Here is a 27,297-nt window from a genome sequence, read left to right as displayed (position 1 = left end):
TCAAACAATCTCATTTCTCAAAACATATTCTTGGAAAAGAACACATGTGGGTAATCATCGTGAGATGTAGACCTCTGTGAGATGGGCGAGGTGCTCGCTGCCTAAGTTATGACCAGTGCGGCCAATTTCTAGGACTCCATCAGGTAATCATCTCAAAATGTAGACCACTTTATGATGGGCGAGATACTCGCTGCCTAAGTTATGGTCGATATGACCAAAGTATAGGACTCCATCGACATGTAATTAATTTCCAAGTCAAAGTATGAAGTGGAACATGCATTAAATCCTCCATTAATTATGTTGGACATAATTAATGGAATTTGCTAAATCAAAATACAAAATTTATAGAATTTTGTAAATTAATAAAGCGAGAAAGTAGAGCGTGTCTTGAAATAATATGCAAAAGGCATGTTATTAAGACAACAAATAAATTTAGTGAAACAGGGTATTTAAATAAACACCTATGTTAATAAACACATAACATCAGTGGTCTATAGGATCATTACATAATTGTTTATACAACTGATGAACTGTTTCGACTAAATTACATAAAATATAGGGACTAAAGGGTAATTGCTGCTGAAAATAAAAATAAAAACTAAATTTAAACAATAAATTGGGTGGTGGGCCGAAATCTAAAGGATTCGGCCCACCACCGTGTGGCACTAGGCCGGCAGGCAAGTGGGGGGGGCGGTGGGCCGGCCCATTCGGCCCGCAGCAAAAAAAGCAGGGGGAGCCGTCGGGGGGGGGGGATTAGGGTTAACCCTAACCGCCCCCACGATTTCGCCGCCGCCGCCGTTTTCGCCGCTGCTCACCGCCGCCATTTCGCCGCCAACCGCCGCCGACCGCCGCCAGTTCGCCGCCGCCGACACCGCCGTGGGGAAACCGCCGACGCCGCCATGGGGAAGCCGTGGGGCGTCGCCGTGGGGGCGTCGCTGTGGGGGCGCCGACGTCGCCAACCGCCGCCGTGGAGCGCCACCAATTGCACCGCCACCTCCACCTTCTCCGCCGCCGCCATTCGCCTCCACCGCCATCTCCCATCCATGGTGGGCACCGTACTGTACCCCTTGCACAAGGATCCGACGAGGTGCTTCCTCAACCAAAGGCGGAGGAGGAGGTGCGACAGGGACGGGCGGGGGGGCCACAACCGGAGTTGCAGGCACACGACGAGGGTAATGGCGGCGGCCACCAACCCTAGCCCTGCCTCCGCGGGATCCCCGGCGCGCCCTCCTCATCGATCGACGAAGAAGATGGTGAAGCCTGCGTGCGCGCTGATGGCGAGGGAGGCCGAGAACGACATCCATGATCCAATGAAAGGTAGGCATCGTACCTTCTTTGTTGATTCTTCTGTTCGCTTTTCTGTTAGATCAAAAGCGATGTTTCTTCCTTTCACTTCGCGATCTCCTTCGCGAGAGCGAAAGTGCTGATAACGTGTTGTGAATAGAATTGATTGAGCGAGAGAGATTGAGTGAGAGAGAGAATTGCACACAAGAATGTAGAGAATGAATGAGCGATCCTTTATTGATAACAATGGTTACAATATATAGGGGGAGAGAGGCGGTAATAGAAGACGCGATGGTTTGGGAACCATCGCGTCCGTTGTTAGAATCGCCGTGAGGCGAGAAGAGGTGTGGGGCACGACCTGTCCTAGATTTATTGCTGCTCTATCCATATAGATGGATGAGATCACCCAAATATTTCATAACATAAACGAAGAGATAAATTAAATGTTTGAATAAAACCTAAGGAGTCATCTAAATACTTATTGGTTGCATTCACTTCTTAATCTTTGTTGCATGTAAGATGATTTAATTTCATTAGTCTTGATGACAAAAGTAACATGTGCAAGGAGAGAGTAAGATGGAAGTCAAAAAAATCTATGTAAATATCTGATAATTGAAATAGCAAAAAAAAAAAACCGTAGGTCGAAAGCTGCGAATTTCAATCGGTTTTCGTCGCGCCTGCGAGCCTTGGCCAGGATTGTGATGGTTTTCTTGTTCTTTCGATCGTGATGTTTTCTTTGGTGCTGCCCTGCTGCCGCTGGATGTTGACCGAGCAGCAAGCGGGTTTCTGAAGCGTTGGAATCAGATCGCGGGGTCCGTAACTCCGTTCCGTCTGAATCTTTGGATCTTCCTCGGTTTTGTTCTGATGCGGTGATCGCTACTGGTGGATGAGCGGAAGAAGCTGTGGGCGCGCGGCGGCAGGCGGCAGCAAGAGCGCGTGGTTGGGGTTGGGGAAAAAGGACGCCACTCGGCATGCATGCGCGTGCTCCACACTCCAGCAGCTTTGGCCAGGTGCCCTGTCCCAATCTTGTTTGTAGTATTCGTATATGGGTTGGTTGTAGAGTCTCCCTGGAGCTTCAGTTCCCAACTCCACGTTTCCTAATAAACTGCTAGTTGCTAAACTGAACGTTTTTTTAAAAAAAAAATTCTATACGAATGTTTCTTTAAAAAATCATATTAATCCATTTTTTTTAAAAAATAGCTTATACTAAATTAATTACATGCTAATTAACCACTTTGTTTTGCGTGTTTGGAGGGAGAATTCCTAACCCTCCCTGCCGAACACAGCCTGGACTAGTATGGTACTCCATCCGTTCTAAAATATGAGTTAATGTTGATTTTTTTATAATGTTTGATTGTTCATATTATTTAAAATTTTAGTATAAATACGTAAAAGTATAAGTAGAGATTTTATTTAAAAAACAAATAAGCCAACAAAGTCATCAAGCTTGTTGGCTTATGCTTCCAACAAAATTTAGACTTTTAAACTTGTTTTATAGTTGATTATCTATTTTTCTTGTCTATTTTCTATATCAGAATGATATACATATAAAATTTTACAACAAATTGTTTTTGCTTCACTTTTTTCTTCTACGGCTTATCGATTGTGTAGCTCAATCAATCAGAGCTGATTTTAAGTTTATAGTCATGGACAGAGTATTTCGTTCCCATTTATGTGCTGCATGTTTGCGTGGCACATACCTAGGCTGTGTGTTTAGTTGGATCCAAAGTTTGGATTTTGGTTGAAATTGGAGATGATGTGACTGAAAAGTTATGTGTGTATGACAGGTTGATGTGATGGAAAAGGACTGAAGTTTGGATCCAAATTTTGGATCTAAACACAGCCCTAGTTAGCGTGCTTTGGCGCTATTTGAGAAGGTACAATAGCAGGCTATAAGCTAGCTGCAAACATATTTTAAGGAGATAAATAAAAAGAGAGAAGAGCAGTGGACTATAGATTTGTAGCCAGCTGTAGCACGGACTTTAAGACGCGCTGTGTGTATGTTAAGTGGGACCATGTATTAGAGCAAGTTTAATAGTTCAGCCAACTACTAACTCTAATTCATTTATAGCCAATCTAGTAGCTTGTTCATACAATAGTTACATACTACACTATTAATACATGGTCCCACCTATCATGCACACACTGCGTCTTGGAGTCCGTGCTACAGCTGGCTACAAATCTTTATAGCCAGCTGCTCTTTTCTCACCTCATTTATCTTCTTAAAATATGTTTATAGCTGGCTTATAGCCTGCTATTGTACCTGCTCTTAAAAGTGTAGTATGTAACTATTGTATGAATGAGCTATTAGATTAGCTATAGATGAATTGAAGCTAGTAGAGCAAGTTTAATAGTATAGCCAACTACTAGCTTCAAATCATCCATAGCCAGCATAATAGCCAATTCATATAATAGTTGCTTACTATACTATTAATACCTGGTCCTACATGTTATACGCACAGTACGTCTTATAGTCCTAGCCCGCCGCTCTTCTCTCTTTTCCTTTATCTCTTTAAAATATGTTTATAACTGGCTTATAGCATGCTATTGGACCTGCTCTTAGGCACATATCGAGACCACTGGACCACTCCTAGATCCGCCTATGCTTGTGGCAATGTTCCTATTGGATGTAGCGCAGCCGCAACTCTGAGTAAACCATTTGAGTGTGCTATGTGTGCGTTCCAAGTGGTGGTGTATGTATGCGTGTCTTACCTCTCTAACTAAATACTTAATTTATTTCAAAATGTAAGTATTTATAGGATTTAAATTTTATACTACCTCTGTTTTTTAATAGATGACGCCGTTGACTTTTTCTCACATGTTTGACCATTCGTCTTATTCAAAAATTTTATGCAAATGTATAAGATATAAATCACACTTAAAGTACTATGAGTGATAAAATAACTCATAATAAAATAAATTATAATTACGTAAATTTTTTGAATAAGATGAATGGTCAAACATGCGAGAAAAAGTCAACGGCGTCATCTATTAAAAAACGGAGGGAGTAACATAATATAAGCATTTTTATACTAATTCTCATCATTTTAATATTTCGAAACCAAATCAGATGCTTCGAGAGCGAATAGTATAAATAATTGACAACCTAAAAGGACTTAAAAACATTTTGATCTAATCTTAGTATTTATTAAATAACCTAAAAATATTTATACTTAACAACGGATGGAACGCTAAACGAACTCCTAGGAAATTAGGTAAAACTCCTGCATCACGAAAGAGCCTAAATCTTAAGACACCGTGAACGAGACCACGATCGCACAAAATCGTGACGTCGATGAATTAACGGTGAAAAAAGACGGCATGTAGATCATCATTTCTTCACCATTCATCTAGCGAATCTACTTCTATTTGTCAAACCACTGATACAGTGATATTAGTGCCTTCGTTATTCAAAACCGAACGACCAAAATCGTCATCTTCTTCACACACAAGCACACACGCTGGCAGCCTGGCACACCAAATCCCTTTTTCTTTTCGCCACTCATCACACATGCGCCGCATCACAGCAATCACCAGTTGACCCCATGAGCTGTCCTGCCTTCTCATCAGTCATCACACTCTTCCTGGTAGTCTTAGGCCGCGTTCGATAGCGAGAGATCGAGGGGATTTGGTGAATTGTGCACTGTTCAGCACTGTACATGTCTGAATAATTTACTGCATATTAAATGGCGTTGGTGACTAAACGTGGCACCTGTACAAACGGCACAGACGGCATTTGGATGGATCGATTCGTCGGCCCATCCGTCCCCAACCCACCACCAGCGCAAGCAGCCGTGCTCGCTCTCTCTCTCTCCCATCGATCCCCTTCTTCCTTCGCCAAATTTTCTCGGTCGTCGACGGCTCCACGCGCGGTTGCCGTGGCTGGAATCGTTGTGCCCTACTGCTGAGCGTCGTCCGGTGGTCGTCGTGGTCAGCCTGGGGCTGTTAGGCACGCGGAGAAATCGACCACTCGTCACGGGAGCTGCTGAAAAGGCGAATCGAGGCCGGAGAAAGGGGATTCTCTGGCGGAGCTGCCATCAAGCCAGGCGGAAGTCGGGGAGCGCTGCCGGTGTTGTCTGCGTCACCTAGCTGCTCATCAGGCACTGCAGCTTTGGCCGCATGCGGCTGTACTCGGTGGAGCGCTCTCGGGTGTCACAGTGTCGTCAAGATTCGGCAGAGTTGGAAGCTATCTTCTCGCCTCCGGCCTCCTATTTGAGGCCTCCTTCTCCGGGTGGACAATGGGCACCAGGGGAACAAAGCGAAAGAGAGGGGAGGACATCCATCCGTCGACTGCAGCCAAGGGGCAGGCTGTGCCTTTGGCGTTCGCCGCACCGGCTCCTCACGGACTGCTCATCAATCTGGATTCGGGGACGGGGTCGAGCGCCTCTGGCAAATCTGACGCCAGCTCTGCCCCTCCTTGTGACAATGACATCAATGTGGCCGCCCGCTTCCTAACAGCCGTTTGTGCGACCTCCCCAGAAGGCGTTCGCTCTTTCGTCCGTCGTGTGTCGCCGGCGACGGTTGTTCGGTCCCTCGATTTGGACCTGATCCGGCCCATCTCGCCACAAAAGGTAATGCCCATTGTAATTTGTTTTTGATCCATTGCATTTGTGCTTTGTTAACATTGGGTGGTAGATGGCGGAGGGTAAAATCCGATGGAGCGACGATGAAATTGGCATATTTCTTGAGGCATGCTTGGAGGAGTTGTCCGCAATGACCATAACATCCACTTGTCCAAAGCCGCAAGGCTACAAGAACCTCATACAGAAGATGAAGGAGAGAATCGGAAGAAACCTCACCAAGGATCAGGTGAAGTACATATGGCGTCAATGTCGTAAAAGGTGGATGCTTTGGACGTGGCTGGAATCAAAGGCTACCGGCATTGGCCGTGACCCGATAACTCAAGCCATTGTTGCTGACGACGATTGGTGGGAAGACAAGGACCAGGTATGTCACCTACCCTTATGTTGTGTTCGGTCGAACTAGGAAGATAGTGATTTCCATACTGATTTGCATTAACACAAGGACCCATGACATTTGTTTAGTTCATGAAATCTCCACAGTTATCTATTTTTAGGTATAATCATACATATTGTTCATAGAAAGTGTTATGTACCTTTGTAAAACCTTGTGTTTCTAGGATACAAAATCAGAATGTAATTTTTTTGCTATAATGAATGGGGGTACAATTTCTCTGCTGCATTCACTACCTTCCAATAAATTGATTAGGAAGCAGCAAATGCATGGTTGGTACTATTTTTATTATTCTCTTGTAGGTCTTTTCAACAAAACTGAGCCATATCTTGAGATATTTGGTATTCCTATGCTATTGTTGATGCCATAGTTTGACATGACATCAACCTCTATGTGACATGTCACATTGCTTACATGGCATAAAGTTTTTTGATTTTTAGTCTGCTCATCATCTGCTATTATTGTCAATGCATATCAATATCATATAGTACTTCCTCCATTTTCTTGAATTAGTTAGACCGTAAAATCTAGGTAAAATGTTACCTGCAGTCTGCAGATGTTAAAACATGGTGCCACCAATAATAGCTATGTTGCTGCGTACATTAGTTATGTACTTGTATGCTGCTGTCTTTTTTTTAGTTCAAAAAGCGTCAACAAAATGCAAAAATGAAAATCGATTTAAGAAACTACTTATGTTCATTTCAATGTAAATTTATTTTATTACTCAACCATTTTCGCAGAAAAAGGACGGAGCTCGTGTCTTCAAAGATTCCCCTCTCAAGCACATCGACCTTCACTGTGCTATTTTTTCGGGGCGCACAGTGGTAGGGAACCACTCTGCTGTTGCAGGCGCAGCACCAGCACCTCCTCAGCAGCCAACTCCAAGGCCCAACATCAATATCTCACAGCTGCTAGCTCAACAACAAAACATTGCGACTCCAGGAGTTTCAAGTGCAGAAAAAGGCAAGAGGCCAGCAGATGAAGCTGGCACTTCGAGTGGATCGGCTTCAAAGAAGAGTCGAAGTGACTCAGCCGGTGATGCCCTGCACCGGCTAGCTGATTTGCGAGTGCAGTCGATGGAGAGCCGTTCCCGGAAGGTGGAAGAGGACAGGGCTAGAAGTGCAGCAGCTTGCATCCAGTTGGTGGTAGCTGATGGACATAACCCAGGGAGTGATTTATTCTTTATGGCACTGGATGTATTTGAGCGTGCTTATTGGCGTCAATGGTTCATTGATTACTGCCCTACACCCGAGTCACGGTCCCATTACATAGTACAGACATGGCAAAAGCAATTTGGCGGAAAAGGAGCTGGTGGCCAAGGAGGTGGACAGCCTGGATACGAAGGAGGAACTGGGCAGCAGCGTTATGGTGTAGGAGCACCCCCGCCAACTGGCCAGCAGGGTTATGGTGGAGGAGTACCCCCGCCAACTTGTTCAGGAGGTCATACAGGGTTTGGAGGTTGGTAGGGGGGTGGCCCTGGTGGAGGTGGGGGTCCTGGTAGCGTAGATGGTAATGGGTTCTATTGAGTTGCTCTTGCTTGGTCAGTTGCCTGGAGCTCACTGAGAGGAGGAGATTCATATGAGAGGCATAAAAAATAATGCTCACCATACTGTTTGCAGTAGGATTTTAGCATCTGCTTTACTCATTTCTAATGCTTGTAGTCTGAACTGGTACTTGTGGTATGTCACTGTGAAATTTTTTATGCAGTTAATTTTTTTATTGAACACCATGCGTGCATTTTTTTACAAATAATGTTGTAATGGTTAATGTAAGCTATATATTTTTCTTGTTTCGAAGGAATCACACAATGAGCGACGGTTCATCGTGGAGTTCGGATGGTACTGAAGGGCAATACACGAGCGATGAGGATGACGCTATTATTGCAATGATGCAAGAGATTTTAGCTGCTCCTCCAAGAGCTCCTCGTCGTGTCCCAACCCAATTTGGAATAACTTGGATGCTAGAGACAATGGCGAATCCTGCACAGTGCCGTGCGATTTTCCGTTTAACGGAATATCAGATATACACTCTACATGGAAATTATGGAAAATGCCCCTTACAACCTGCATGGGAGTAATGATGTAAGTTCTTTGGAGGCACTAGGAATCTTCTTGTTCACAATGGCAGGAAATAATTCTGCAAGGGAGTCGAACAATCGTTGGGTCCGGTCGAACTCGACGGTGTCTATCTATTTTCGAAGGGTTCTTAGCCGAATGGTTATGTTAGGGTCGAAAATACTCAAGCCAATTGATCTGAATTTTACGGACATCCCTCGTCGCCTACTACAAGATAGTCGTTTTGGACCATTCCAGTTTGCTGTAGGTGCTATTGACGGCACACACATTCCGGTCACTGTTGGTGTGGATAGTGCCATAGAACACATGAATCGCCATGACGAGACAACAAAAAATGTCCTAACAATTGTTGGATTCGATGGTAGAGTTATATTTGCCGATGCCGGATGGCCAGGATCAGTGCATGACAATCGAGTCCTAAACGAAGCTATTGACTCATATCCAGAGGAGTTTCCAAGACTACCTTTTCGTAAGTACTACATTTGTACACCATATAGCACTTCATTAATTGTGCACTGATAGTTTTCATGTATAACTTATTATTTTGTAGGAAAATATCTTCTTGTTGACTCCGGATATCCGAGTAGGATGGGCTTCCTGGCACCGTACCCACGTGTACGGTACCACAAGGATCAATTCAAGGGGCCACGCGCTCCACCGCCAGAAGGAAGGGAAGAGAAGTTCAACTACATACATGCCAAGCTGCGTAATATAATTGAGAGGCAATTTGGAATTGTGAAAAAACAGTGGAAAATCTTAAAAGGCATACCGTACAACCCATACAAGAATGTCCAGAGCAACATAATATTGGCAGCGTTTTGTTTGCACAACTTCCGAATCGACAGCAAGCAAAATGACTTCCAGGCCAATAACCCTCTGTATAATGGTAATCCTATAGCACCAATGGCACCCCCCTTCTCCAATATGTATTACGCCGGCAATAGCGCACAAGCGATGAACGCATACCGTGATGCCATTGCCAATTCGGTGGAGAACCTGTAGAAGTACATGAACTATCTCCTGTACAGTGTACGAGCTTTTTATTAGATGTACGATTTAATAAGAAATCCATTTCGTGATGGATATATGTATTATGTACTGCATTCAAGTCTTTGGACTGTGCCAACTCGTATTCAATAATTTTTTTCATTACGTTGCTCAAATTGCTACTACCTCCGTTTTTTAATAGATGACGCCGTTGACTTTTTCTCACATGTTTAACTATTCATCTTATTCAAAAATTTTATGCAAATGTATAAGATATAAATCACACTTAAAGTATTATGAGTGATATAACAACTCATCACAAAATAAATTATAATTATGTAAATTTTTTAAATAAGACGAATGGTCAAACATATGAGAAAAAGTCAACGGCGTCATCTATTAAAAAACGGATGGAGTATATTTTATTTTTCCAACAATTTTTTTCCCATATGTCGAATTGCAATATTTTTTTTTCTGCATTTGTCGTCACTACTTTTAATAGAACGCTGTAACTACTATTTGAGACAGCAAAAAATATCTATCATCTTGCAAGTAGAAAAAAATAGACGCTACAGCTACCTAAGCCCAAATGAATGGCATCTGTGCAGTAGCAAACGGCGCCGTCTACTGCTGTCTAACACCTGTCACTGGACAGTCTGGACTGCATTTCACGATGGAGTAAATTATTCGGTGGACTACAGTGCTGCTTTCACCCAATCCCCTCAATCTCACGCTATCGAACGCGGCCTAGTACCTTCGTCCTAATTTAAATGCAGCTGTAATTTCTTCGTGCAATGTTTAACCATCCGTATTATTTAAGAAACTAGCTAAGTGGCCCGCGCAATTGCGTGGCTAGCACCTAAACAAAACATATACTTTTTACTATGATTTTACTTAAAATTTATTAAATAGCTATCTCATTGTCTTAAGACTTCGAAAGACCAAACCTTATCTGTAACGCCCCGATTTTCGTTCGGGATTAAAAATCATTAAATAATGCATTTTCTAGAAATTAAATAAAAGTTAAATCAATTTAATCAAGTGAAATAATGGGAGAATTAAAATTTTCCCTTAAAAATCAATGGCCGGGAATATTTTGTAATATTCTTTGTGCCCTAATGTACTCTCCGGAATTTTCCGTGAATTTTCGGAGCTCGAGAAATAGTTTTAAAGTCACAAAGTTCATTAAACTAATTTAAATAAAAAGAAAACAAAATAAACTTCCCCTCTTTGTCTTTGGGCTCGGCCCATTCTCCCTTCCCTCCTTCCCTCCTTTCTTCGCGTGGGTCGGCCCAGCTCGGCTCCCCCTCCTCCAAGTCCACATAACCCCCAGCCTCCTCCCTCCTCCCCTCGCCGACAGGTGGACCCGAGGCCCCACCTGTCATCGCCCCCCCAACCGTCTCCTCCTCTCTCCTTTCCCCCGAGCCGCCGACAGGTGGGCCCCACCTGTCAGGGCCATCCCTAACCTCCGGCTCCCTCAGCCGAAACCGCCGCCACGGTCTCCCCACGTCGCCGCCGATTCCGCCCACCTCCTCCACCCCGCGCGCGCGCTCGTCCGTGGGACCTCGCCGCTCACGTCCGCGCCGTTCCCCCACTCTCCCCGCAAAATCCGGCCACGTCGCCGCCTCCCGCGTCTCTCTCTCCCCCACGACGCCGCCCCACTTCCCCTCGAAATCCGCCGCTCCCCGGCTTCGCCGTCGCTCCCTCGGTCTATAAAAAGCATCCACGAGCTCCCTTCTCTCTTTTCCCCAATTTCCCCGAGCTCTCCCGTGCCACAAATCGCGTCCGCACCGCGAGCCCGGGCGCCGCCGCTTTCCGGTGAGCTCCGGCCGTCGCTCCTCTCCGCCCTAGCCACCGCCGCGTCGCGCCGCCGCCGCCGCTAGCATCGCCACGCCTTGCTCTACCCCGGCCCCCACTCCATCTCCCTCCTCCACCGCCGGAACCACCTTCCCATCGCGAGGCCGAGCCACTACCGCCACACACCGCCTTCAGTCGGCCGCGTCGCGCCGCCGCGCCGCACCATCGCCGCCGTCGCGCTCACCGAGCCCGCCCGCACCTCGGCCGCCGCTTCATTGCCGCGAATCACCGCCGGAGCCTTTTTTTCTCCTCGCGCGCCGGTGAGACCCTCTCTCCCCTCCGTCTCCGGCCGGCAATTCAAGCCGCCATGGTCGCCTTCCCTTCCCTAACCCCTCTATGCTCTCTCCTAGGGTGCCGCCGCCGCCCGTTCGCGCCTCGGCATCACCGGTCGTCGCCGCCGTTTTCTCCCTTCGCGCCGGCCGCCGTGTTCGCCGGTGAGGAATCCCCTCTCCTCCTTCCTTTCCTCTCTCTCCCATGAGCGCCGCCGTCCTCCGCGCGTGCGCCGTCGTCTTCGGCCGCCGCCGCCGCTTTCGCGCCGGCCGCCGCCGTCTCCCGCGCTGCCGGTCACCGCCGGTGACCGCGCGTGCCGCCGCCGGTCGCCATGGCCGCCGGTCGGCTTTGAGGCCGAGCCGAGCCCGGCCGGCGCCTCCCTCGCCTCCCCTTGAGCCACTGCCCGGTGGGGCCCACCAGCCGGTGGACCACCCCTCCCTCTCCTTTCCCCTATAGAGCCGCTGCCAGTGGGGCCCGCTTGCCGGCCGCCCCTTGCTGACGTCAGCGAGATCCTTTTCCTTTGTAAAAATAATTAATAATTGCGCAATAAATCGAGTTTAATTCTAGAAATTCATTTAAATGGCTCAAAACTTCTAAAATTCATATCTAATTCATTCGAACTCCGAATTGAGCCATTCAACTTGCAAAATTCATCTAAAATTGAGCTCTACATGTTTGTTTAGTTTTTATGTACTGTTTTCTTGGTCTTTATTAGAGTTTTTCCTCGTTTTGCGTGCCAGCGTGTAGTTTCCGTCGTTTCGGAAGTCCGCGGTCGCGAGGAAAAGAGTTCGGAAGATCAAAGTGAAGAAGCAAGGCAAGTCACACATTCCCTTTGAGCATGTTGATCCTAATTTACAAATGTTTTACCGTTTGCAAATAAATATGCATGTTTTGCTAATTACACGGGATCAGGGTTTACCTATCTGCTCGCTTGTGCCATGTTTACTTGATATCTATTCTTTGGCAACCTTGGGTAATGAATCGACTAGCTCATGTTACTTATGTGACCTAGCTAGAACTATATGCTTAGCCATGCTTAATTACCACTAGCTCAGTTGATGGGATAATTGCAGTATTAGACATTCTAGTATCTTGTTGAGCTGCGTGCTCGAGACATCTGGCCATGCTTCATGGTCGTAATTATCCAACTAAAATGCAACTGAATGGTGGGCTGTGGGTGCATGGTTTTGCTGGTCGCACCCATGGCAATTAAGGACCGGTTCGCGGGATGCCCTGGAAGAACTTATCGTACTTACCACAAGCCAGCGTGGGCAACGGCTGGACTTGTAGTGTATCTTTCCTCTAGTCGACGCATCCAGGCAAGGGTGGGCGTGATGGAGCGGGGCGGGCCCTGCGACGGCCTCTGTCGCTTCCGGATTCACCTAGGCACGAGAGGGGACTGCCCGTTGCCCGCTGGGAACGGGGGTGAAACCTGAGGTGTGGTGTGCTTGGCTAGAGGGGGTTATGCGAAGGGTCCTGTCACGGCCTCTTTCCGGTATGTCGTGGTGGCATGTCGGCGCACGGAAACGTGTCGTGGGGCTGTGTCTTGTGGGTACAGTTGTACACCTCTGATCAGAGTAAAACTATTCGAATAGCCGTGCCCGCGGTTATGGGCGGTCGACCAGATTCACCGTGATTAGTCCCATCTTAATAAATCGACCCAATGCACTGTAGTTTAGGTGGGTTGGTTGGGCCTGTTCAACGTGGTGTAGCGTTGATCAGTGGAGATTTAATGTTACTTTAATTACTCAACAGTTTTACTGTTTTGCTCAATAAAATGTTTTACAACCGCCTTTATGCAAATAGCCACAAACCGTCCTTGTGTTCCCCTTGCACGTCTGCATCGTTGGTGTGGCTTGCTGAGTACGGTGGTTGTACTCAGTCTTGCTATTATTCCCCCTTTTCAGAAGTGTAGTGCTTCTGAGCTGAAGACGAAGTTAGAGGACCAAGGCTCAGACCCCAGTTGAGTTTTGCCTGTGGAGTGGAGCTGAAGCCCCGCTAGGATCGCCTTTTTCCGCTGCTGCTGTTTTTGTTTCGGTGTGAGGACTAAGTGCCTTTTCTGTAAGTATTTTACGCTTTATTTACGTTTGGAACTGTATATTACTTGTCGTTTTGTGTACCCTGGCTGGTCCTGGACAGGGATTTAATACACAAAATAGTCTGGAAATTTGGGCTAAATTTCTGGGCGTGACAAAGTGGTATCAGAGCCAACTTGACTGTAGGTTGAGCCAAATGGTCAAACCCTAAGGACAAGTTTTCTGAAAACCCTATTTGCAAATTGTCTCCTCTCGCCCTTCGGCATTTCTTTGTCAAACGGTTTTTCAAAATTCTCCTCCCAGTCTCTCCAATTCTTGTAGTTGTCACACCTAGAGGACCAGCTGTCAGCTTCATGTCTGTTCGGAAGTCAAGTCAATTCGAGCCTCAAGCTTCGTGCAAGGAGCGAGAAGATCAGTTCAGAGTCGTCGTTCTGCGAAGATCAAGTGAAGTTTTCTCGGAGATGACCTAAACCCAATCTTTCCCAGAAGAGTAGTTCCGTTAGCTTTCTAGATCGTGTGTTGTTTGCTTGTGTGTAGGGGTATGGTTTGCATCATTGGTGGGGATGCGACCATACTAGGTTGTTTGCTTAAGCAACTTGAACAATAAAAGTGTACTCACAACAGATCAGTAGGCAAGTGGTTTAGTACCTTATCTTTAGCGACCCCTCTCTTCCACCTCTCTTCCGTCCTAGCAGCAGATGGTCAGTGTCAGAGATAAGATCAATTAAAGCCACAGATCAATGGTTTAGTTGAAAGCTGCAAGGTGCCCCAACGCCAGATGAACCCTGCTCATGATCAACTTTTGGTGTCCAAGATCAGAAGATGGGTGTATTGATGCAGGAGATGCAAAGCTCGATGCAAGGTCGAATGTAGCGGAAGCAACTCTAGCAGTAGTGTGTTGCAGTCAGAGTCAGTGGATCAGTTCAAGACAACAAGCTACCAGCTGAGTCGGAGCACCTCGCTCTGGTCAGATCCTGGCTAGCCAAGATCTAATGATGGATGTGTCAGATGTTGATACCGCAACCGCAGAGTCCAAAGCAGCAGATGCAACGACAATGTCTCCAACAACAAGTACAAGCTCAGATGCAAGCTGGAATTAGGATCAGAGCCAAAGCTAGTTTGTTTTCAAAGAGGAAGCACCCACAACCTCAGATAGTACGCCACTAAGTCCTCAGCAAATCAGCACAGCTAAGCCACCACCAATCCCAGGAATAACAAGTGCTACCTATAGTGGTTATGGTTTACAAGGTCAGTTCTTGCAAGGTTGTTCAACGGCAAGGCGTTAGCGTCATCAAGACAACAGCTCTATTCGCAGCACCCCAGTTCCTCAAGTTGTGTCAATTCCAATGCGAGTCGGTCAGTTTAGTTTTGAGATATCAACTACACAACCCATTTAGGTGGACGACACCGAAGTCAGGTCAGAAGAAGGACAGTCATGCCAGCAGTTAGTACTGATGGGAAAGTCAGTTAAGAGTTAGTAAGATCAGGAGCTAAATGAGAATTTCTTTTATGTGGAATTTCCTATCATCAACTAAGGGTTAAGTTCCAAATCTTGTCGGGGTGAAAGTGCATCGCCATTGCTTCAATTTGATGGACCGATGAAGTTTTCAGTTTTCAAAGTCAGGGCTCTTTGTAAATCAGAGAAGTGTTGGCTATATTTGAAGGACAACAGTTCAACTGATCCCAGCCATGCGGAAGTAAGACTACTCCCTGTAAGGGGGGTAGGTCTCGGGGAAGAGTTTTGCCTCACTTCGTCGCTGTTTTAGTTGAAGGTTCAACCAGTGCCGCAATCAGGGTAGCACTTGAAGAAGTATGTTGCAAGGTATCAGAAGAATTAAGCCGATCCCCGAGCAACCGATTGAATTCTAAGGTACACCCATGAGGCCAGTTCAACCGCTTAGCTTAGACAGGTCAAGCAGACGGTTGCAGTTCAGACAAAAGACAGGTCAAGCAGGTTTTCCTGGAATTACTTGTTATTTGAATTGGGACCAGTCGAAGCGGACATAGGGTAAATGATTTATAAATGCCAGATTCCATTTTCATCCTCTTATAGCCAGCGTGGTGAATTCTCAGGTTACCAAAATTGCCAACCTCAACAGTTCAGTCCAAGATAAGTAAGTTTCAGGAGTATCCGCAGTTCTGGCCTAGGTCAGTTCAAGCAGAACCAGTCGGTCCAGTTTTGGCAAAGCAAAGGAACAGAAAGGTCGAATCCAGCCAGTGCAATCGTGCAGGTTTGATCAACCAGTCAATCAATCAGTTCGAAGCAGAATGTGGCAGTTCAATGTGCAGATCAGTCAGACCGCTGACCAGCACCGGCTTTCTTTCTAGCCATCCCAGAATCTCGGGACGAGATTCCTGTAAGGGGGGTAGATTTGTAACGCCCCGATTTTCGTTCGGGATTAAAAATCATTAAATAATGCATTTTCTAGAAATTAAATAAAAGTTAAATCAATTTAATCAAGTGAAATAATGGGAGAATTAAAATTTTCCCTTAAAAATCAATGGCCGGGAATATTTTGTAATATTCTTTGTGCCCTAATGTACTCTCCGGAATTTTCCGTGAATTTTCGGAGCTCGAGAAATAGTTTTAAAGTCACAAAGTTCATTAAACTAATTTAAATAAAAAGAAAACAAAATAAACTTCCCCTCTTTGTCTTTGGGCTCGGCCCATTCTCCCTTCCCTCCTTCCCTCCTTTCTTCGCGTGGGTCGGCCCAGCTCGGCTCCCCCTCCTCCAAGTCCACATAACCCCCAGCCTCCTCCCTCCTCCCCTCGCCGACAGGTGGACCCGAGGCCCCACCTGTCATCGCCCCCCCAACCGTCTCCTCCTCTCTCCTTTCCCCCGAGCCGCCGACAGGTGGGCCCCACCTGTCAGGGCCATCCCTAACCTCCGGCTCCCTCAGCCGAAACCGCCGCCACGGTCTCCCCACGTCGCCGCCGATTCCGCCCACCTCCTCCACCCCGCGCGCGCGCTCGTCCGTGGGACCTCGCCGCTCACGTCCGCGCCGTTCCCCCACTCTCCCCGCAAAATCCGGCCACGTCGCCGCCTCCCGCGTCTCTCTCTCCCCCACGACGCCGCCCCACTTCCCCTCGAAATCCGCCGCTCCCCGGCTTCGCCGTCGCTCCCTCGGTCTATAAAAAGCATCCACGAGCTCCCTTCTCTCTTTTCCCCAATTTCCCCGAGCTCTCCCGTGCCACAAATCGCGTCCGCACCGCGAGCCCGGGCGCCGCCGCTTTCCGGCGAGCTCCGGCCGTCGCTCCTCTCCGCCCTAGCCACCGCCGCGTCGCGCCGCCGCCGCCGCTAGCATCGCCACGCCTTGCTCTACCCCGGCCCCCACTCCATCTCCCTCCTCCACCGCCGGAACCACCTTCCCATCGCGAGGCCGAGCCACTACCGCCACACACCGCCTTCAGTCGGCCGCGTCGCGCCGCCGCGCCGCACCATCGCCGCCGTCGCGCTCACCGAGCCCGCCCGCACCTCGGCCGCCGCTTCATTGCCGCGAATCACCGCCGGAGCCTTTTTTTCTCCTCGCGCGCCGGTGAGACCCTCTCTCCCCTCCGTCTCCGGCCGGCAATTCAAGCCGCCATGGTCGCCTTCCCTTCCCTAACCCCTCTATGCTCTCTCCTAGGGTGCCGCCGCCGCCCGTTCGCGCCTCGGCATCACCGGTCGTCGCCGCCGTTTTCTCCCTTCGCGCCGGCCGCCGTGTTCGCCGGTGAGGAATCCCCTCTCCTCCTTCCTTTCCTCTCTCTCCCATGAGCGCCGCCGTCCTCCGCGCGTGCGCCGTCGTCTTCGGCCGCCGCCGCCGCTTTCGCGCCGGCCGCCGCCGTCTCCCGCGCTGCCGGTCACCGCCGGTGACCGCGCGTGCCGCCGCCGGTCGCCATGGCCGCCGGTCGGCTTTGAGGCCGAGCCGAGCCCGGCCGGCGCCTCCCTCGCCTCCCCTTGAGCCACTGCCCGGTGGGGCCCACCAGCCGGTGGACCACCCCTCCCTCTCCTTTCCCCTATAGAGCCGCTGCCAGTGGGGCCCGCTTGCCGGCCGCCCCTTGCTGACGTCAGCGAGATCCTTTTCCTTTGTAAAAATAATTAATAATTGCGCAATAAATCGAGTTTAATTCTAGAAATTCATTTAAATGGCTCAAAACTTCTAAAATTCATATCTAATTCATTCGAACTCCGAATTGAGCCATTCAACTTGCAAAATTCATCTAAAATTGAGCTCTACATGTTTGTTTAGTTTTTATGTACTGTTTTCTTGGTCTTTATTAGAGTTTTTCCTCGTTTTGCGTGCCAGCGTGTAGTTTCCGTCGTTTCGGAAGTCCGCGGTCGCGAGGAAAAGAGTTCGGAAGATCAAAGTGAAGAAGCAAGGCAAGTCACACATTCCCTTTGAGCATGTTGATCCTAATTTACAAATGTTTTACCGTTTGCAAATAAATATGCATGTTTTGCTAATTACACGGGATCAGGGTTTACCTATCTGCTCGCTTGTGCCATGTTTACTTGATATCTATTCTTTGGCAACCTTGGGTAATGAATCGACTAGCTCATGTTACTTATGTGACCTAGCTAGAACTATATGCTTAGCCATGCTTAATTACCACTAGCTCAGTTGATGGGATAATTGCAGTATTAGACATTCTAGTATCTTGTTGAGCTGCGTGCTCGAGACATCTGGCCATGCTTCATGGTCGTAATTATCCAACTAAAATGCAACTGAATGGTGGGCTGTGGGTGCATGGTTTTGCTGGTCGCACCCATGGCAATTAAGGACCGGTTCGCGGGATGCCCTGGAAGAACTTATCGTACTTACCACAAGCCAGCGTGGGCAACGGCTGGACTTGTAGTGTATCTTTCCTCTAGTCGACGCATCCAGGCAAGGGTGGGCGTGATGGAGCGGGGCGGGCCCTGCGACGGCCTCTGTCGCTTCCGGATTCACCTAGGCACGAGAGGGGACTGCCCGTTGCCCGCTGGGAACGGGGGTGAAACCTGAGGTGTGGTGTGCTTGGCTAGAGGGGGTTATGCGAAGGGTCCTGTCACGGCCTCTTTCCGGTATGTCGTGGTGGCATGTCGGCGCACGGAAACGTGTCGTGGGGCTGTGTCTTGTGGGTACAGTTGTACACCTCTGATCAGAGTAAAACTATTCGAATAGCCGTGCCCGCGGTTATGGGCGGTCGACCAGATTCACCGTGATTAGTCCCATCTTAATAAATCGACCCAATGCACTGTAGTTTAGGTGGGTTGGTTGGGCCTGTTCAACGTGGTGTAGCGTTGATCAGTGGAGATTTAATGTTACTTTAATTACTCAACAGTTTTACTGTTTTGCTCAATAAAATGTTTTACAACCGCCTTTATGCAAATAGCCACAAACCGTCCTTGTGTTCCCCTTGCACGTCTGCATCGTTGGTGTGGCTTGCTGAGTACGGTGGTTGTACTCAGTCTTGCTATTATTCCCCCTTTTCAGAAGTGTAGTGCTTCTGAGCTGAAGACGAAGTTAGAGGACCAAGGCTCAGACCCCAGTTGAGTTTTGCCTGTGGAGTGGAGCTGAAGCCCCGCTAGGATCGCCTTTTTCCGCTGCTGCTGTTTTTGTTTCGGTGTGAGGACTAAGTGCCTTTTCTGTAAGTATTTTACGCTTTATTTACGTTTGGAACTGTATATTACTTGTCGTTTTGTGTACCCTGGCTGGTCCTGGACAGGGATTTAATACACAAAATAGTCTGGAAATTTGGGCTAAATTTCTGGGCGTGACATTATCATCCCTGTGTTTTTAATTATATAGTATTTAAAAGTCACACCAGCTACTACCCCTTATGCCATCTCCTTCTTTATTTACTTGCTTGATCTACCGCTATTTCTATTCATTCTTCTTGTAACTTTTAAAAATTAGATCTTATAGTTTTTAAAGTTTATAGTCACGTTGGGTTTCGGTTTTTATAATTTCTATATGTCTCGTCAAACGTTGCCATTGTACTCTTCTACGGCCCGTCCACCGTCTCTTCTCTTTATTGTCATTGAGATTTAAAATTCGAACATAATTATTGTTTGGGTTTATTTTTACTTCCTACTTTTCAAGAAGTTTCGCCAAACCGTCAGCGGCTTTGCCATTGTACTCCTCTACGGCTCGCCCACTCTCTCCCTTCTTTTTTTACTTTTTAGAAGTTTCGAACCTTTAAAAATTAGACCATGTAGCTTTTAGAGTTTATTGTTTTGTTGGGTTCCATTTTTTTAATTTTTAGAAGTCCCGTCAAACGATATCACTATGCTCCTCTATAGCCCGTTTGCCGCCTACTCTTTATTGTCATTGTGATTCTAAAAATCGAACATAACTATCGTTGAAATTCATTTTTTATTTTCTAGAAGACCCGTCAACTATACTCCTATACACCCCGCCCGCTCCTTCTTCTTTTTATTGTCATTGATTATCAATGGTTTTTTTTAACTTTATAGAAGTCATGGCAACTCCCTTGCTTTTTTGTTTTACGGCATGCCTGTCGTCCCTCCTTTTAATTGTCATTAGGATTTTATTTGGTGTTTTATTAACAGTTTTTATATGTCGTATCAACCGCCGCCACTCTACTCCTTTATAAGCATGTGACTTAATTTATCTGGTCATGTATTCTAGATGGTATTTTCTCTCAATAGTCGTTATTTTTATCACAAATTTGAGTTATTTATAAATTATATTCCTAATTGAAATCTTATTTTTCTTTTTATAATTTCATTTTTTCCAAATTTTAATTAATACCGTATTGTGTTCTTTTAATATTTTTATTTTCAATTTCAGTTGTTTCAAAATTTTATTTCTACTTGAACTCTCTTTTAGTTTTTTCTAATTTTGAATATTATTTTATTTTTTATTCTGAATTTTAATTAATCTCGTATTGGATTCTTATATGAATTCTTCTTTCAATATTGCTTATTTTCAATTCCGAATTTTAGCTAATTTTAAATTGTATTCCTACTTGAACTCTTCTTTTTTTTTCTAATTTCGGACTTTATTTTTATTTATATTTCGAATTTTAATTAATCTCATATTGGGTTCTATATGGACTCTTCTTTTAATATTTTTTATTTTTAATTCCGAATTTCTGCTATTTTAAAATTGCATTCCTACTTGGACTATCATTTTATTTTTCTAATTTTAGATTTATTTTATTTTTATTTCGACTTTTGATTAATCTCGTATTGGGTTCTTGTATGGAAACTTCTTTCAATATTGCTTATTTTTAATTCCGAATTTCAGCTATTTTTAAATTGTATTTCTACTTAAAACTCTCATTTTCTTTTCTAATTTTAGATGTCACTTTATTTTTATTTTGAATTTTGATTAATCTCGTATTGGGTTCTTATATGGACTCTTCTTTTAATATTTCTTATTTTTAATTCCGAATTTCAGCTATTTTTAAATTGTATTCCTACTTGATTATCCTTTTATTTTTATAATTTTGGATTTTTTTATTTTTATTTCGAATTTTGATTATTCTCGTATTGGGTACTTATATGGAAACTTCTTTCAATATTGCTTATTTTTAATTCCGAATTTTAGCTATTTTTATATTGTATTTATACTTGGACTCTCCTTTTCTTTTTTTCTTTTTCTCCGATTAATGTGAGAATTTCTAGCCCCCACAGCGAACGTGATGCCTCCTTTCAAAGTTGTTTTAATAATATAATAGTTTTTATTTCGAATTTTGATTATTCTCGTATTGGGTACTTATATGGAAATTTTTTTCAATATTGCTTATTTTTAATTCCGAATTTTAGCTATTTTTATATTGTATTTATACTTGGACTCTCCTTTTCTTTTTTTTTCTTTTTCTCCGATTAATGTGAGAATTTCTAGCCCCCACAGCGAACGTGGTGCCTCCTTTCAAAGCTGTTTTAATAATATAATAGATAGATAGATAGATGTAAGGAATTAGTTACACACAAAATACTACATATTTTATCATCTAATAATAATTGAAATATAAATGAAATTTTAAACGAATAATAAGACGTGGCATATAAACAGTACAAAGCTACGTTCTTTCTTCTTTCTGGACGGAGGTAGTGGTAAGTGTATTCTAAACCCAATGACTAGGATAATGTACATATCATTAAATAAGTCGTCATCTAAAAAAAATGATGTGACAAGTAAATAAATGAGGAAAGAGAAGAAAACCGGTTTTTACACAACATCCAAAACATCATGTGAGATAAATAGCATTAAATTGAAATATGGAATAGTTGGGTTTAAATTGAAAGAGTAGTGTCTTGATAATTTAGAGTTTATAAAAATCATGTATAATGTTATGGACTGGCCCTAACCACGCCCTAACTAAAATCAATTTACTTTCCTAATAATCCACGCGTGGTGCAACCCAGCGCCGACAGCTCCCAGCCGCAGATCTCGCCGGCCGTCGCGCATCCGACGGCCACTCACCATCGGCGTCGGGGGAGGCGAAAACAGCGGCTGCAATTCCGCTTCCAGGTGGAGGGGGAGGAGGCCCGGTTTGTGTGCCACGCCGCCCCACTCCGTCCGTGGTTTGCTACCCAAGAAGACAAGAAGAAGGAAGTGGCGAAACCTCACCCTCCATCCTCCATCCTCTCCTTTCTTCCTTCGAGGAGGAGGAGCTATATATAGACGGGGATGGTTCATCTAGCCTCCTCACCGGTTTTGATTTGATCTGTGTGATTTGAGTGAGTGAGTGAGATTCTTTGGAGGAGGGATTTTGGTTTGGTTTGGTTTGGTGGTTTGTGCGGGATTTTGTGGGGAGGAGAGTAATGGCGACCGCAGGGAAGGTGATCAAGTGCAAAGGTCAGTGCTTTTCCTCCCCTCCCTGTTTCTTCTTGGTTCGATTTTGCTTTGGATTGGGCGAACTTTTAGGCATTTTATTACTGGAGCGGCGCTGTAGATGAAATTCTTGGATTGTGTTCTTTTTAGAGTTTTCTTGGGTGAACATTACCGATCTTGCAGAAGCTGTGGAGAAAAGCATATCTTTTTTTTTAGTGAAAAATGTCATTCAGGATTATGTTTTTTTGGTGGATTGGTGGGTGATTTTGCTGGATCTGTGCAGCGGCGGTGGCATGGGAGGCCGCGAAGCCGCTGGTGATCGAGGAGGTGGAGGTGGCGCCGCCGCAGGCCATGGAGGTGCGCGTCAAGATCCTCTTCACCTCGCTCTGCCACACCGACGTCTACTTCTGGGAGGCCAAGGTATCTACTCACCTCCTCTTCTTCAGTTCCTATCCATCCATAGCTGCTCCAATGTGTGGTTGACTTGCGCCTCTTGTGTGGCTTCTGAATCTCTTAGGGACAGACTCCCGTGTTCCCTCGGATCTTCGGCCATGAAGCTGGAGGGTATGTGCTTTTATGCATCTTCTTCCTTGATTTTGTTTCTTGTTAATACTTGGTTGCTCTGATGCATGCTTTTGTTGCTGATGTGTGATGTGGCATGCTGTTAGTTAATTGATTTGTTGTTACTACCTGGTTACTCCACTGTTGTGGTTGCTAGTGTGGCCTGTTGTTAATTAATTGATTCTTTGTTAGTACTACTTGGTTACTCTGCTGCTCTGGTTGCTGGTGTGTTGTGTTGTTAATTAATTGGCTCGTTGTTACTTCTTGGTTTACTCTACTGCTCTGGTTGCTGATGTGGCATGTTGTTAAGTACTTAAAACTATGCTTTGTGGTTGAATCTTCCTCTAATTGCAGTTTAGGGGGGGGGTTCATTGTTTATTGGCTTGGCATTAGTAGAACATTTGGCTGAGGTAATCTGGACAACATGGGAAAGAATCATATGGGCACATGCTGTTGCCTGTGTCAAACATTATAAATGTGTGCTTTTTTTGTGGGTCTTCAGTTGGATCTTGATAGATTTATCAATTTATAACTTATTACAAGGAAGAAACTTTTTCTTTCAGTTAGTAGTTGGTAGTTTATTTTTGAAGTTGGCAGATTTATTTGTGATAGGCGTTGATTGACCCTTTAGAAGACTTCTCTTCAATAAGTTTGTATTTTCCAGTTGACAAAGGGCATATAAATTAGGCATTGCTTGACCTTTATGCTACCTAACATATTCATGGTACCCTTTCTATTTTCTGAAATACAGCGTGGATTATTTTTTTTAACACTTCCATTGAGTAAAAGATTCCTATTGTTCATATCTGCTGAAATTTATTCATTTCTGCAGTATTGTGGAGAGTGTTGGAGAGGGTGTGACTGATCTTGCCCCTGGTGACCATGTTCTCCCTGTGTTCACTGGGGAGTGCAAGGAGTGTGCCCACTGCAAGTCAGCAGAGAGCAACATGTGTGATCTGCTCAGGATCAACACTGACAGGGGTGTGATGATTGGTGATGGCAAATCACGCTTTTCCATCAACGGGAAGCCCATTTACCATTTCGTCGGGACTTCGACCTTCAGCGAGTACACTGTCATGCATGTTGGTTGCGTTGCGAAGATCAACCCGGCAGCTCCACTTGATAAAGTTTGCGTTCTTAGCTGTGGTATTTCTACTGGTAAGCAGAATTTTTTTTGTTTCTTGCATTCTTCTTACTTGATAGAATGTAAGTTGAGATGCTGAGTCGCAATTTCCTTTTGTAGGTCTTGGTGCTACAATCAATGTGGCAAAGCCACCAAAGGGTTCGACGGTGGCGATATTTGGTCTAGGAGCTGTAGGCCTTGCTGTGAGTGTCTGAACTCACCTTGAATGTTCTCAATTACAATGAGAGATCCATCTAATTACTCTACATATTGTCTGATTAGGCCGCAGAAGGTGCAAGGATTGCAGGAGCGTCAAGGATCATTGGCATTGACCTGAACGCCAACAGATTTGAAGAAGGTAAAATCCTCTTGATTTACCAGATCATCAGTTTGTTTGATGGTCTTTTAAAGTCATCTTATATATTTTGTATATCTTCAGCTAGGAAATTTGGTTGCACTGAATTTGTGAACCCAAAGGACCATGACAAGCCAGTTCAGCAGGTATGTATGTTCCCTTACATCAGGAAAAGGAAAATCTGTATCACTTGATTGTACTGATACAGTGTGTTATGGTAATTTAGGTACTTGCTGAGATGACCAATGGCGGAGTTGACCGCAGCGTTGAATGCACTGGCAACATCAACGCCATGATCCAAGCATTTGAATGTGTTCATGATGTAAGATCTGAAAACAGCATATTGTCCACTTAATACAGTTAATTCGACAAGATGCTAAATATATTATATGTTCTGAATCCAGGGCTGGGGTGTTGCTGTTTTGGTCGGCGTGCCACACAAGGACGCCGAGTTCAAGACCCACCCGATGAACTTCCTGAACGAGAGGACTCTCAAGGGAACCTTCTTCGGCAACTACAAGCCACGCACCGATCTGCCCAACGTCGTCGAGCTCTACATGAAGAAGGTGAATACAAATCGCGAATCCTTCCTTTCGCTTTATCCAACTATTACAAACTAAGAGTAGTCGCAAAATCTTCAAATGTTCATCGACCTCAATCAAGAACTTCTGAAAGTTGGGTGTGTCCATGCTCTTATATGCATACCTCCGCTGTTGTGAATTCAGGAGCTGGAGGTGGAGAAGTTCATCACACACAGCGTGCCGTTCTCGGAGATCAACACGGCGTTCGACCTGATGCACAAGGGCGAGGGCATCCGCTGCATCATCCGCATGGAGAACTGAGGTTTTTCAGGGGATTATGGTGTTGGGTAATAAGATTGGGCAGCTTGAGCAGCCTGCCTTGGGTGAATGATGATATACGGTTCTTCTGTGTATCCTGGGCAAATTTCTGGCTTTGTCAATCAGTAATAGTACGGTATGAATTCCAGTGTCTGTAGCTGCAAAGAGTTTGTTAAGAATCAGTGATCTTTTGGCGTAATATTATCATATATTTATACGAGTTTCAGTTCGTCACCCTCTTCACTTTTCAGAACTTTTTTAAGTCTTATGACTTCAGAGCCACCAAACGTGCTGTTTTTGAATTCCATGGTGGCTTGAATTTGGTACATGTTCATGTAAATGTGGGATATTTGTCATCAGAGATTTGTGCGCTCGAGTTGTGGTTTAAGGGCTGTTCTGATTATCTGATATTGTTGGCCCCATAGATCGTTCAGGAGCGGGGCCCGCATGCCAGTAACTGGAGCTTGAGAAACACCAAACCTACAACCTCAGAGAAAAACTGCAGCAACTTTTACAGCTGGTTCCATCCCATATTTTATTCAACAAACAGAGACTCGTCCGTAAACTTATTTCTAAAATGGACCTTTATTAAGCTAATAAAAACTTTAGCTCATCGACATCAACGAAAGCATTGAAGTACAAGTGCATAACATCCTCAGCACCAGATGCTTTCGCTCCTACCGTTTCGCACCTCCATTTCACCTACGGGTGATTATAAACCGTAATTTGCGACAAAAAAAAAATAATAGATAAAAATTTTATATATGTGCAACACCGAAAAACAAACTATAATAAAAGGATATTAAAAAATAAGTTTCAAAATTCAATTTTTTTGGCAGCTGACAAAGGGTGATTAAACCGTAATTAACGTTTATTTGCGACAAAAAATAATAGATAAATATTTTATATATGTGCAACACTGAAAAACAAACTATAACAAAAAGATATTAAAAATTAAGTAAATTCAACTTTTTTTTTTTGGGCAGCTGACAAGTGACGACGTTGAGAAATTTGCTGAGTGTGGCACGAAATACACTAAAAAGATCCATCTGTATAATGGAAAATGTTTATTTATATAATAAGAGTACCAGAAGGATCTCAGTGTAAAAGTTCCAGAACTGCAAAACTGTGAGGTTTATTAGGTCTATGATATTAAGAAATACTAGAAGGATCAAGATGTACAAATTCCACAACTGCAAAAACCGTGAGATTTATATATTTATTGATTAGAAACATCTATAGTCAGGGACCAATCTGTTAAGATGAGGACGAACAACAGTGACATCTGACTAGTTACGTGCCTGTGCATTACAACGGATCCAGAGATATATATACCTGTTTTTCATGCGTTTTTTATGAGTGATTTTTTTTAAAGGGGGGAGGGAGCAGTTTTTCTGGGAAAAGGAGGGATGAGAACAATGGTGCTTCTAAGAAAAAGAAGGGAAAATCCGTGGTATTTGAAGATAACCTCGTGTTAATTACCCCGGTGTCACTTTCAGTCACCATCACCACTTTCGTCCAGTTGCACACGCGCGACGCGATGCTTCTTCCCCTTTTCTCTTTCGAATTGTATCCAATTTGACCACGAAATTTACTCACTCGGAATTCAGAAGATGAGTAGCCTGCAAGCGTAGTAGAGACGAAGAACCTTGGTGACCAAGGCAGCAGCAGCAGCAGCTAGCTAGCTGAGTCAACGAAAGGAAACCACCTGAGCAGTTCAGTCGTCGTCTTCCTCCTCCTAACCTCCAGCTATAAAACCAGCTCGCCCCAGATCAATCTGATCATAGCAAAACTAGCAAGCAAGCAAGTGAGCAACAACGAACACGTACATACATACGATTGAGAGGAGGATCAATTGGAGTAGTAAGTGATGGGTTTGAGCTGCTTGGGTGCTGGGATGATGGGGAAGAAGAAGGTGTCGCCGGCGAAGCAGCAGCAGCAGCAACCTGTAGATCAGAATCAGCAGCAGAAGAATCTGTACTGCTCGAAGTCGAAGGATGCAGATGCTGCTGAAGTTGGTGAGAAGGAGAAGAAGATTGGAGGAGGATCAGATGGTGATCATCATGCTGGTGTGGAGAAGGTCGAGATGAGGAAGAAGAAGAGTGGATCATCATCATCATCAGCTCCAATCTTGATGTACCAGTTCCCCTTCCACTCCCGCCCTGGCTTG

General features: G+C 45.1%; 3 protein-coding genes across 4 annotated transcripts; all 3 read left to right on the top strand.

Annotated features, from left to right (window-relative positions):
- The first annotated feature begins 403 nt into the window (after nucleotides 1-403).
- LOC107279506 (uncharacterized) lies at nucleotides 404-9,485 on the top strand. 2 transcript variants are annotated; one of them, XM_066305671.1, is made up of 3 exons: nucleotides 404-1,317; nucleotides 8,056-8,802; nucleotides 8,884-9,485. In XM_066305671.1, exons 2-3 carry the CDS (start codon nucleotides 8,292-8,294, stop codon nucleotides 9,333-9,335), a joined length of 963 nt encoding a protein of 320 aa, XP_066161768.1. In that variant the 5' UTR covers nucleotides 404-1,317; nucleotides 8,056-8,291; the 3' UTR covers nucleotides 9,336-9,485. The 2 variants fall into 2 exon arrangements, 1 of the variants encoding a protein (XP_066161768.1); XR_003239376.2 differs by lacking the exons at nucleotides 8,056-8,802; nucleotides 8,884-9,485 and adding an exon at nucleotides 2,060-3,142.
- LOC107277320 (uncharacterized) lies at nucleotides 5,032-7,982 on the top strand. Its single transcript, XM_015761364.3, has 3 exons — nucleotides 5,032-5,855; nucleotides 5,920-6,231; nucleotides 6,999-7,982. The coding sequence occupies exons 1-3, from the start codon at nucleotides 5,523-5,525 to the stop codon at nucleotides 7,722-7,724; spliced, it is 1,371 nt and encodes a 456-aa protein (XP_015616850.1). The 5' UTR covers nucleotides 5,032-5,522; the 3' UTR covers nucleotides 7,725-7,982.
- Nucleotides 9,486-21,867: 12,382 nt separating the features above from the next.
- Nucleotides 21,868-25,503, top strand: LOC4350053 (alcohol dehydrogenase 1). The gene is made up of 10 exons (NM_001404453.1): nucleotides 21,868-22,273; nucleotides 22,533-22,669; nucleotides 22,767-22,813; nucleotides 23,643-23,968; nucleotides 24,054-24,136; nucleotides 24,216-24,291; nucleotides 24,373-24,434; nucleotides 24,515-24,610; nucleotides 24,693-24,854; nucleotides 25,014-25,503. The coding sequence occupies exons 1-10, from the start codon at nucleotides 22,240-22,242 to the stop codon at nucleotides 25,128-25,130; spliced, it is 1,140 nt and encodes a 379-aa protein (NP_001391382.1). The 5' UTR covers nucleotides 21,868-22,239; the 3' UTR covers nucleotides 25,131-25,503.
- The last annotated feature ends 1,794 nt before the right edge of the window (nucleotides 25,504-27,297 follow it).

Source organism: Oryza sativa, chromosome 11 (assembly GCF_034140825.1).
Source record: "Oryza sativa Japonica Group chromosome 11, ASM3414082v1".
NCBI classification, from domain to species: Eukaryota; Viridiplantae; Streptophyta; class Magnoliopsida; order Poales; family Poaceae; genus Oryza; species Oryza sativa.
This window is presented reverse-complemented; position numbering and strand designations above follow the sequence as displayed.

Coding starts and splice junctions, on each gene's coding strand:
- LOC107277320 (XM_015761364.3), top strand. CDS start 5,523: ATGGGCACCAGGGGAACAAAGCGAAAGAGAGGGGAGGACATCCATCCG. Junction 5,856..5,919: donor GGCCCATCTCGCCACAAAAG/GTAATGCCCATT, acceptor ATTGGGTGGTAG/ATGGCGGAGGGTAAAATCCG. Junction 6,232..6,998: donor GGTGGGAAGACAAGGACCAG/GTATGTCACCTA, acceptor CCATTTTCGCAG/AAAAAGGACGGAGCTCGTGT.
- LOC107279506 (XM_066305671.1), top strand. CDS start 8,292: ATGGAAATTATGGAAAATGCCCCTTACAACCTGCATGGGAGTAATGAT. Junction 8,803..8,883: donor GTTTCCAAGACTACCTTTTC/GTAAGTACTACA, acceptor ATTATTTTGTAG/GAAAATATCTTCTTGTTGAC.
- LOC4350053 (NM_001404453.1), top strand. CDS start 22,240: ATGGCGACCGCAGGGAAGGTGATCAAGTGCAAAG. Junction 22,670..22,766: donor TCTACTTCTGGGAGGCCAAG/GTATCTACTCAC, acceptor TGAATCTCTTAG/GGACAGACTCCCGTGTTCCC. Junction 24,292..24,372: donor CGCCAACAGATTTGAAGAAG/GTAAAATCCTCT, acceptor GTATATCTTCAG/CTAGGAAATTTGGTTGCACT.